The sequence below is a fragment of the Ahaetulla prasina genome, chromosome 3, assembly GCF_028640845.1.
Source record: "Ahaetulla prasina isolate Xishuangbanna chromosome 3, ASM2864084v1, whole genome shotgun sequence".
Classification (NCBI taxonomy): domain Eukaryota; kingdom Metazoa; phylum Chordata; class Lepidosauria; order Squamata; family Colubridae; genus Ahaetulla; species Ahaetulla prasina.
Genome location: NC_080541.1, coordinates 144,845,226 through 144,857,286, shown reverse-complemented (window position 1 = coordinate 144,857,286; position 12,061 = coordinate 144,845,226). Strand labels below are relative to the sequence as shown.

The following is a 12,061-nucleotide window of genomic DNA, read 5'->3' as shown; positions in this document are numbered from 1 at the left end:
TCTGCAGTTGCTATACAATTATTTGCCAAGATTATATGGTCTTTCTGTCACCTCTTCTATAATTCTATGATACAAGGTGTGCACAGAGAGGGAGGGAGGGAGGGAGGGAGGAAGGAAGGAAGGACGGACGGACGGAAGGAAGGAAGGAAGGAAGGAAGGAAGGAAGGAAGGAAGGAAGGAAGGAAGATGTGTCAGCTCCAGTATCACTTTGTTCTGGAAAAATACACTTCTGCAATGCTCTCTCATACTAAAGGCGGTCCAAACTTGATCCTGGCCTGCCTTCAGATATGGCCACACATTCAGTGAGACTTCAAAATACCGATAGAAACTCACATTCTTTCTAGATGTGGACAAGATTAATTGTGTTTCAGGCAAGTAATATTTCCATCGATCAACCCAAGCCTTTTCTTTTCTTTTCTTTATCCTATCCCCAAATAATTCTGAGTAATGGAATAATGTCTATATTTTATTTCTCCTGAATACGCACCTCAGAATTACTGGGAAGTTGCTGCGGGGTGACAAACATTGGAACGTTCTCCTTAAACAGCTGCAAATGCTTTTTCACTTTTTCCTATATTCTTGACTGGTGAACAATAAACACTTAGCCAACATTAAACTCTCCACTGGAGTTTTCTTTGTCACCACGCTTCATATTATTACCTTATTATCTGATTTCTTGTGACATCTGAAGTGTACTTTGGTTTTCTTAGTTTCATAAGCTCCTATTTATATTTTTCTTCTCCATTTCCCCATACGAGTTATTTATTTATTTCCACACCCCTTTCTGTGTTTTGCAAGCTGTTTGTCTTATAACTTCATTTAACCCTCTTGAGGATCGGTATAACTTGCTTTGCCAATTTAATAACGTTGTCATTCCATCCACCAAAATGTTCGTTGATTCCTTTCCTCTGCCAGCCTCTCTGTTAAAGATGACCTGTTCATTGGTGAATCGTATGACCCAACTCTGTTCATTTTAGCAGTACAGTATTATGTGCCCTTTCAAATCTAGGTCAGTCCATTCCTACAGTTGCTTCAGCCTCAACTTCGCTTCACCTCTGCATTCTATTTTTTTTCTTTTATCTTTGTCCAGATTGAATTCATTTTAGGATATGAAAAGAAATGTGCTTTTTATGATTTTATTTATTTCCACACCCTTTCTGTGTTTTGCAAGCTGTTTGTCTTATAACTTCATTTAACCCTCTTGAGGATCGGTATAACTTGCTTTGCCAATTTAATAACGTTGTCATTCCATCCACCAAAATGTTCGTTGATTCCTTTCTCTGCCAGCCTCTCTGTTAAAGATGACCTGTTCATTGGTGAATCGATGACCCAACTCTGTTCATTTTAGCAGTACAGTATTATGTGCCCTTTCAAATCTAGGTCAGTCCATTCCTACAGTTGCTTCAGCCTCAACTAAATTTAAATTTATTTATACAAGCGGGACTGGCCTGATTTTTAAATTTTAAATTTAAATTTTAAACTTTTAATGGTAATTTTATTGGGTATTTTTATGGTCAATCGACGGTTTTAATTTGGCCTTTTATTGAATAAGTTTTTTAATTGTTATTTTAATATGTATATTAATTGTTTTAAATGAAGGCTGTACACCGCCCTGAGTCCTTCGGGAGAAGGGCGGTATAGAAGTTTGATAAATAAATAAATAAAATAAGTAAAATCATAAAAAGTTTACCTTTAGTTCTACACAAAGTATTTTGAATTTTAAAAATGCTAGGGAATTTCTAGAAGCCTGACATTCTGACAAATGAGTCTTCAATAGACCTCTAGTCATAAAGAACATCTACATTCTGTGCAAAAGCGACAATCAACAATTCAAAAAGGAAACAAAAAGACCAAAATACCTCCCCACAAGCAATCAATGCCCAGATGAGCATAGATTAAAGCATACCAAGATTAACATCAGACCAATAATCAAGTAAACAATAAGCCGATCAAGGAACTGCAAAACAAGCTAACCGTAAACAGTCCAACCAAGGCACCTCCAATAGCACCCCCACCAACACTGACAGGGCAAGCCACTAGAACAGGGGTGTCCAAACTTGGTCCCTTTAAGACTTGTGGACTTCAATTCCCAGAGTTCCTCAGCCAGCTTTGCTGGCTGAGGGACTCTGGGAGTTGAAGTCCACAAGTCTTAAAGGGACCAAGTTTGGACACCCCTGCACTAGAATATAAACTGAGAGCAAACCCCACGCCTTACTAACATTGATGATGTTACCTAGTTTGAGTATTGAAATGTCTGCAAGAAAATAACTTATCAGAAAGGAAAGTTTGGCTGCACAGTCTGAAACGAATGCAAAGTTTTACCCAACGGAAATGTCAAGACACGTGGTCAGAGTCTTGCTTGCATAAAGCAGCTGAGAATTTTGGAAGGCATTGGAGGGATAAAACATTTAGTCAGTTGTTCCATTTGATGTAACATATTTTCTTCATCATTGGACTAGAGCAGGGAGCAAGCAGAACGTAGATCAAGAGAAATAAGGTTTATGGGTTTCTAGTAGTTCATAGGTGCAGTAGATAATTGATTCTAGCCTTACTTTGCTACTATTTCTCATGACTAAAACTTATTTTCTCATAAACAAACAAGTAGACCCATAAGTCTAGTATTAGTCTTCCTTTGGACTAGAACGCCTTCTCAATTGTCACCTAACATAATAATACTTACCATACATAGCATAATTTAAATTATTCTAATTCTCCCTCTATCTTTTTCTGTCTCAGACATTATCTCTTTCCACCTCTGTTCATGTCTCATTCTTCTCAGAATCAGTCACAGCTGCACCTTCTGGAAAAGCATCTCTCCAGAGATATGGATGGTACCCCCTCTCCTATGTATCCCCAACCTCCTTAAAACCTGGATTGGGTTCCAGACCTGTGTTGGGGAAAGTGGAGGAGGTTCTTGTCATGCTTTGTTTTATTGGCTGTTTTTAATCTTGGGTGTCTTGTTTGATTTTGTTTATATTTTTAATTGTTTTAACTTAATATTATATTCTGTCAACTGCCTAGCCTCCACTGAAGTGGGAAACCACATTATATCTAAATGATGATGCTGACAATGATAATATGTGATTCCATTTTAGAATGGATATTTTCATAGTCTCATATATACTCTTCTTTATAAGTAATTATATTGAAAACACTGCATATTCAATCCAATTTTGGATACATGTTGAATTTAAGAGTTAGAATCCTGATATACAAAAGGAAGACTCCACTAGCTTCCATATTGATCTTCTTAAATTGAGTTCCATTACCTGAGGGGGGAGACAGAAGGAGGGAGGCAGGGAGAGAGGGAAAGAGAAACAGAAAGTGAGAGAGGGGAGGGAGGCAGGGAGGGGGAGAGAGAGAGAGAGAGACAGAAAGAGAGAGTTAGGGAGGGAGGGAGTGGGGAGAGAGAGAAAGAAAGAGACAGAGGGAGGGAGGGAGAGAGGGAGAGAGAAACAGAAAGAGAGAGGGGGGAGAGAGAGAAAGACAGAAAGAGAGATAGAGAGGGAGGAAGAAGAGGGAGAGAGAAAGAAAGAGAGGAGGGAGGCAGGAGAGAGGAAGAGAAACAGAAAGTGAGAGAGGGAGGAGGAGGGAGGCAGGGAGGGAGAGAGAGAGAGAGACAGAAAGAGAGAGTTAGGAGGAGGGAGTGGGAGAGAGAGAAAGAAAGAGACAGAGGCAGGGAGAGAGAGAGAGAAACAGAAAGAGAGAGGGGAGGGGGAGAGAGAAAGACAGAAAGAGAGAGATAGAGAGGGAGGGAAGAAGAGGGGAGGGAGAGAGAAAAAGAAAGAGAGAGGGAGGGAGGCAGGGAGAGAGGGAGAGAGACACAGAAAGAGAGAGAGGGGACGGAGGCGGGGGAGAGAGAGAGGGAGGGAGGGAGGGAGAGAGAGAGGAGGGAAAGAGAGATAGAAAGAGAGAGAGAGAAGGAGAAATTTTGGCTCCTGTCATTTTGTTTCAATGCAATTTTCATAGATTGTTTTTTGCATTAATTGTCATGCTTTATGGTTTTTAATCACGACGTGTATTACTTTATTAAGTTAGCATTATAGATGTTTTATTGCTTTGCATTTTTCCTATGAAATGGCTTTTGTACTTGTTCTTTTTTCCTTCTTCTTCTTCTTTCTCATTATACCATCCTTTCCAACATGGTGCTTTTCCAGATAGATGAGGGCATTAAAAAAGAACTTTTTATTTTATTATTTGACTTCATTGTAGGGCTTTAATGTATCTCCATGTTCTCAAAGGTGTCAGAATCTATTTGGCTTTTTCACAAAGTATGTTATTCTTCAGAAAAACCAGGTCCCCTTTTTCTTCGTCTATGGTAACTTAGGTGCCATCCATCTTTCTTACAGTCAGGCATTTATCCCCTCCCCTCTTTTTTTTCTAATTTGCCTTCCCCCATTTCTGTATTGCTGTTGATTAATAACTGCCTGACATATCTAATCTGCAAATCTTTCATTTTCCCAGATATTGTGCTACACACCAAAATAGCTCTTTTCATTTTAAAATGAACAATACGACTTTTCAGGCACACGTGTGCTCCCTTTGAGTATGTCTTTCGGGAGATATAATACAAGGATCCTGTTGTAGCCTGGATAAAAGGACTCCTCTTAATTTATGCTCCGGTCTCCTGGGTTCACAGTATTTGACAATGTCACAAAACAAGACAATAACCTTGCTAGTAAACCACGTCAGAATAATGGGGGAATGGGGGAGGAGGTCTTGTCTGGGAATTGAATTTTAACTCTGCATTTAAAAGTTCATATCTGGAGGCTACTTCACCTATTTCCTTTAGACTTTTTCTTGTGGAATCTTTCTAATTTCCAAAAGGCTTTTCAATAAGATTCTACTTTCTGTCCTCATAGCAACCTCCTTGGGTTGTTGGTAAATTTCACATTTTCTAAGATGTATAATATACCTCTGGGATATGAGAGCTCCTGCAACGTTTGGTTACATTATTTCTCACACTATGCAAAAGTCTATGGGTCATTTTGGCAATTAGGAGGTGAAATTAAAAAAAAAAAGTCATTGGGGGAGGATCATCTAAAGCTATTTGTTGTGGGGGGAGGAGAAATCTCAATAGGACTGATATTTTACTCACAAAAATATTCCTGGAGTGATGCTAAATGATGTTGCTAGTTAATTTGGCTGCAATTGTAAGCTGTGGAAGTTAAAGGAACAAAAGCAAGTATCATCACTCATCCCGTAAGTTCTCCTCCTCCCACTTCGATATTATGATGAACATCTCCTCTCCCTGTTTCAACACAGATATCTTTCAAGCCAAACATCTGGTTCACTGTTAATTCACAATACAGTTTCTTTGGAGGCCTGCAAGGCGTAGATTGGCAAGATCTACAACTAGCACGTGATATAAATCTACATAAGCTTACATTATTAACACCCAGCCCCTTGTCCTTAACCATTTTCATCTAATAGAACCAGCATCAGTTCCTTTCTCTCTCTCTTTTTTTTCTTTTTTCACTTTTAAAGGACTTTGTTGTACTGCAGGGTAATATCCTCTGTAGAGGCAAACATCCGACAACAGTTCTGAAAAATGGGTAGTAAAATTCACCAGAAATTTTTCAGGTTGTTCTCGCTACGCCACTTTATTCAAATTAAAACTGTGTTCTTAGTTCATCCTGTTAACATGGGAATCCTTGGATTAGGTGACAAGACTTGGAAACAATACAGGCAAGTCCCATTTTTAGTGCCTTAAAATAGGTGAATGGAATCATCCAGAGTTTCAATTAAACGTTTCCATCAGTTCAGGACTATGCTTCAAATAGGAAACTTGACATTTTCCAACAAATATGGTAGAATTGGATTACCATATTTTATTTACATGAGAAATTTGAGTTCAGATCAATCAGATCACCCTGCTGTCTTTTCCCTGTCCATTCTCCTCTCCTAAGATGTAGTAAAATTTAACAAGTGCTTCCTTATTTTATTGATTTGTTTGTTTGTTTGTTTAATATGCTGCCTATCTCATTTAAAGCAACCCAGGGTGGCATACAACACCATAGAAACAGAAATACAAACATTAAAAATTAAACAAACAGAAATTAAATAAGTTAAAACAAGAATGCTTGGGGGTGAATTCTACTTAACCCACTAACTATCTCTAACATGCCCAATTATAACATCAGGCCACTTGGCAGTGCCAAATTTTGAGGCACTTATGAAAGGCCAAGAGGATTGGGTGGATCTTAACTCAAGAGACACAATATTCCAAAGGGTGGGAGCTAGCTGGAATTCCTTGTCCAATGGAGTCCACATCATGCCTTTTCTGTAGTACTGAGTGGATTAAGCCAATCCCATTGGGGTGAGATGGTTCCTAGGGTCCTTTATCATGATACATCACCAATGTAGAATGCCATTGGTGAAAATGTGTAGTGTGCAGTTTTATTGTGCACTTTTTGTGTACAGTGTACTTTTTTTGCAAACTGTACAGTTTTATTGTCCAATTCTAAGAGAGATCATTATGGAATTGCCATTTTTGGAAAGAGTCCTGTGTTTATCTTAATATATAGTTTGTTGTCAGCTTGAGAATTGGACCATGTTCAGCACAGCATGACAGCAATGGCTGAGATGAAATGAATCTACTTCTTAACCACCATAAACCACCACCCCAACCTGTAGAGCACTGACAAATTAAAAATCTATTCGAGTTTTATTTTCTGTTCTGCTTCTGTTTTCCCAGCAGCTAAACTGTTTTGATTATGGAATTATATCATTACCATCAAAATTATCAACTGGCTTTGGTTTTGTTCACACACCTGGTAGCCCTACTGACAAAAGCTGAACCACACAGATGTCACCAAGGGCAGAATTAGGAAGCAATAGCATAACAGAGGTCTAATTAAGGGCAAGATTTGGCCAGTGGAATTCTCATTACTGAACTTAATGCACCAGTCAGAAAGAACACAGTTTGACTATCAGCAGAACTGGATTACCCTCATAGTGAGTTGGCAATTAGGAATAATATCATTATGCTTGTAAATTCGACCACTGTAATCCAGAGGAAAACAAGATAAGGCAAATATGAAGTTCCACAGTGCCATCTTACAATATCTGCCTTTTAGCCGACACTCAAAAAGAGATATTTTAGGAGAGAGAAAGCAAGAAAGAAAAAGAGATGCAGCAAATTAATATAAATGCATATGCTATTTTATTCCTAGAGCTTCTTTACTAATCCAAGGAGAATGCTCTGAAGAGGATTAGAAGGCCATAAAAGAGTGCGCCTACAAAGCATTTTCTGTTCCTTTTGTTGTTATTATAGCTACATAACTTGTTTACTTGCTACTTTCCATACAAAGAAAATCTCATCAAACCTTTTAAAACCAGACAAAGCTGTAAATCTGTAAGCATTAAATAAAGCGTCAGGAATTGTGGGAATAAATAATGCATGGAATAAAAGCTATATACCTCTGGTTCAACAATGATGGTGGATGACAGTAGTGGCTGCCATCTGACAAAGATGGCGGGTGGCAACAACTACTGCAGCAGACCAAATTATACAACAAATCAATGCCTTCCGACCAGACTACATTGTTTAGGACCTAAGTGTCCATCAACTCTATCCAACATGATAGTAGCAAAGGATAGTAGGAATTTCTGGCTAAAACCTCTGAAAAACCCTAGTACTTCTGGCACCTAAATGAAATGAAAATTGCTGACTCAGTTTCTCAAAAGTTATGGTTTTACCACTTTTTTGAAAAGGTGATTACAGCTGAGTCATGGTATGCTATGGTCAGTGACCAGAAGAAAGACCTTAAGTGTGCTTCTCTCTAATGACATCCATAAGGATTTAAGTACCTATTGGGTGCTCCGAATTTTATAACACATATAACTGCTATAACAGATCATACTAGATTTGGTTTATGTGAAGATAAAGTAAATTTCTCCAAAGTCGATGTGTCAATGGAGTAATAAAATATCTTACTATACTACAAATAAATCTACATATGGAACAAAAAAATAGTGCTCTTTTATATGTTGATGAGCATCCCACATTACTATTAATGTGTTTTAAGGTTTATTTTCAGAGGGAAAACAAAGTCAGACATTTTTAAATCTCATGGAAGTGACATTGATAGATATTCAAATTCAAATTCTCTCTTCCTATCTCGGAACTTCATATATAAAACAGGCATTTGAATATAGGGTGGGAATGACAAACATTGGGGAAAAATTGGCATGCAACAGATGTCCAAAATGAGAGCCCCACTTGCTCTTTCAAAGGATTCTAGTGCTTCTTCTTGTGTTTCAGAAAGTGGCAACACAATCCTATGTGGTATTGAACTCAAGGCCTTCTCCATACAAACATGTGCTTTAGCCCTCAGCTACATCCCTTTCCCTAACACAGCCTCATTATGTCTGATTACCTGTGAAAAATAAGGCAGATGCCACTCCGCTTGAGCAAGTTGGTGACTGACTAATTGCTCCAATCGTTTAAAGATTTATCTTTTTAAGAATTAATGGATAACCTCTTTCTAAAAAAAAACCCCAAACGTTTCTCCTAAGCAGATTCTTGGACCCGTTCTACAATCAGTAAAATGATCTTTCCAGCACTAAAGTGCAGCCTGCCCCCTTGAAACAGGAACTGCACAATTGGGTCAACAGATTTTTTAAAAAAACAAACGATGATTGCAATAATATGTGTTAGTTTATCAAGCCATTTGCATATTCTTTCCAATGGCTGCATTTTTGTTCCCTGTTGTTTAATGCAGCCTTTTCCTTGTCTCATAATGAATTCTCAGAGGTGTGCTAATGAACAGTAGCTGTGGATAGGCACACTGAGTGTGTGTGTCACAACACATTTCTTATTCTTTCCTGTTTTTTCCTTCCTGTTGCAACAAACAATGGTCACCAAGAATAATTAGTGTATGTGCACAGATCTGATTCTATTTTGATGTGTGGCTTGGTTGTTGGGTTTGTTTGTTTTTAGCAGCTCTATTGATATTGGAATTGCTTATATATCAATACCTGCAAGCAATATTTTGCAGGGTCCTGGATATGAAATGCTTTTGACTTGTGCCCTCATTACCATAGCACTGAAAAACAATGTCCCAAGGAACCATGCTATCAAGGGCTCCTCTTTGGCATGAAACAACCTTGGATATTTCAGTAATGTTTTCCTCTTTTTTTTTTTCCTTTTGCTTCCTGTCTCGTCTCCTCTCCCCTCCCCCCAGGATGTAATTGGAAAAGCACTGCAGTATATTGGAACATATGGAGAGCTCAGTAGTACCGAACAAGTTGTGGCTCTGATTGATGAGGAAATGTGTATCAACTGTGGCAAATGCTACATGACCTGTAATGATTCTGGCTACCAGGTAAGAACACAGCTGTAATTAGCAAAAAAAGGCACTGTGAGTTGTCTTTCTGCTGCTGAGGCAGAAGGATTCCACTGTCTCTTGACGGGCAGATGGGAAAAGTAGATTTACAAGATACTGGAAATTAACATTGGCACACTCCCAGGTATAGACTGCAGGAACCATGTCTGATCTATTCGCAGAGGTTGTCAATAAAGCAGGTTTCTTAGAGACTTGAGATACACAGTGCTCTCTCTCTCTCTCTCTCTCTCTCTCTCTCTCTCTCTCTCTCTTCCTTCCCCCATCAGTTTTCTTGCTGCATATCATCTATTGCTAAGCCGCCATGTTTCTCCCAGCATTACATGCTGCAGAATGCTGTTGAATCCAGATTATGTTGGAGGAAAAAAATTATTTCGGCAGAGAATCTATTTAACTACATAAAACTCAGTTAGATTTAATTGTTTCAATGACCACATCCGGATCTATAGTGGAGCAGGAAGCTATATCCATGTTTGTACTAGTAGTGATCTGGTATTGGGATCTAAGAAATCTTTTTAACTGCTAACTGAAGATAGGATAGCCCCAGTTCAATATACAATATACTGATTCATTATGTAACATATAATTTGCACACAGTACATATGTGCACATACAATTTAGAGACCCATACAGAAATGCAAACATAGATGAACAAGAATTAACTTAATATAAAGGAATCAAATGTTAGATTCAAAGTCATAATTTAATATTGGATTCAACAATAGTAATGGACCTACCAAGAAGCTCAAAAGAGATGGTGTGGAAATAAAATACATTAGTAACTTAATAAATAACACAAAGACTTCATTTAATAAATAATGCAAGAAGTTAATTTTATTTATTGAGTTAAACAAGATGGGATTGGGTCATCATATATAGACAAGGAGAAATAACAATGAAACACTCAACAAGGGAGTTTAATGTTGCTGTTGTTGAATATAATGAATTTCCAAGGTTTGTTTTGCCCACACAAAAATGTATTCTGCCTCCTTGACATATTATAACAGCAAAAATTTCTGGAGAACACAATTGAATCTGGCAAGATAGAGTTCAATAATTCCTATTCTTGTTGTTTTCAATAGGAATTACTGGATTTCTAAAATTTTGTAAGCTTAAAGTGATTCTTCATAAAATAATAAAGGAGATGAAATACCAGAGAACAAACAGTACATGTTTTTTACTGTAGGTTTGAGAGGAAGCACTGTCAATTATCACCACCCTCTCCATCTTAGGTAAAACAAACAACAGCCAAGTCTCCTACAATTGACTTCAACTTCCTTGTGTGTCCAATCACACTTGGCCAATAAAGAATTCTATTCTATTCTATTCTATTCTATTCTATTCTATTCTATTCTATTCTATTCTATTCTATTCTATTCTATTCTAGCAGTTCACTGTCATTGGAAAATGCATGAAACAGACTTCTATTGGGAGTCCACACACTCTAAGCTTAGATAAATTCATGACCCCATACAAATTAAGCAAATATACTAAGACAGTGTTTATTTATTTATTTATTTATTTATTATTTAGATTTTTATACCGCCCTACTCCCGAAGGACTCAGGGCGGTGTATAGCCAGATTAAAAACAGTACAATATACAAATTAAAACAAAAGTTAAAATAACATATTCTATAAATGGCCGAAAATTTAAAACCATCAAATTTGACCCATAAAATTTATAAAATACCCCAATTAAAATTATTAAAATTCAAAAAGTTTAAAAAATTAAGCCAGTCCCGCTTGGATAAACAAGTGCGTTTTCAATTCACGGCGAAAGGTCCGAAGGTCAGGTAATTGACGCAAACCAGGGAGAAGTTCGTTCCAGAGGGTAGGTGCTCCAACAGAGAAGGCCCTTCCCCTGGGGGCCGCCAGCCGACATTGCTTGGCGGACGGCACACTGAGAAGACCCTCTCTGTGTGAGCGTACGGGTCGGTGGGAGGCATAAGGTAACAGCAGGCGGTCCCGTAAGTACCCGGGCCCTAAGCCATGGAGCACTTTAAAGGTGGTAACCAACACCTTGAAGCGCACCCGAAAGACCACAGGTAGCCAGTGCAGACTGCGCAGGAGCGGTGTTACACGGGAGCAACGTGTGGCTCCCTCAATCACCCGCGCAGCTGCATTCTGGACTAACTGAAGCCTCCGAGTGCACTTCAGGGGTAGCCCCATGTAGAGAGCATTGCAATAATCCAGACGAGAAGTGGCAAGAGCATGAGTGACCGTGCATAAGGCATCCCGGTCAAGGAAGGGGCGCAACTGGCAAACCAGGCAGACCTGGTATAAAGCTCTCCTGGAGACGGCCACCAAATGGTCTTCAAACGACAGCTGTCCATCCAGGAGAACACCCAAGTTGCGCACCCTTTCTGTTGGGTTGCGGTTGCAGCTGACTGTACCGGGGTGCTGGCATCCACAGCCACTCCGTCTTGGAGGGATTGAGCTTGAGTCTGTTTCTCCCCATCCAGACCCGTACGGCTTCCAGGCACCGGGATAGCACTTCGACAGCTTCGTTGGGGTGGCCCGGGGTGGAAAAGTACAGCTGTTGAGAAAAACAAGGGTGGGAGGAGTGGAGACACCAATCTGAACTAATAAAGAAAATCCACATTCACATTTCGTGCATTTAACAAATTGTTCTCTTTGATCTATTCCACTTGATTAAAGTGTATCATGTCTAGAGCCAAACTAATAAAGGCTGCTTGCTTTGACGAGTGTGCAT

The 12,061-nt window shown here is 38.9% G+C and overlaps 1 protein-coding gene across 2 annotated transcripts in view; it reads left to right on the top strand.

The window, feature by feature from the left end:
* DPYD (dihydropyrimidine dehydrogenase) overlaps positions 1 to 12,061 on the top strand; it is a 684,632-nt gene that overhangs the window by 669,258 nt on the left and 3,313 nt on the right. For both annotated transcript variants that reach the window (XM_058176033.1, XM_058176032.1), the window contains one exon: positions 9,189 to 9,329. In XM_058176033.1, the coding sequence (XP_058032016.1) occupies positions 9,189 to 9,329 (141 nt within the window). The remainder of the gene's footprint in view (positions 1 to 9,188; positions 9,330 to 12,061) is intronic.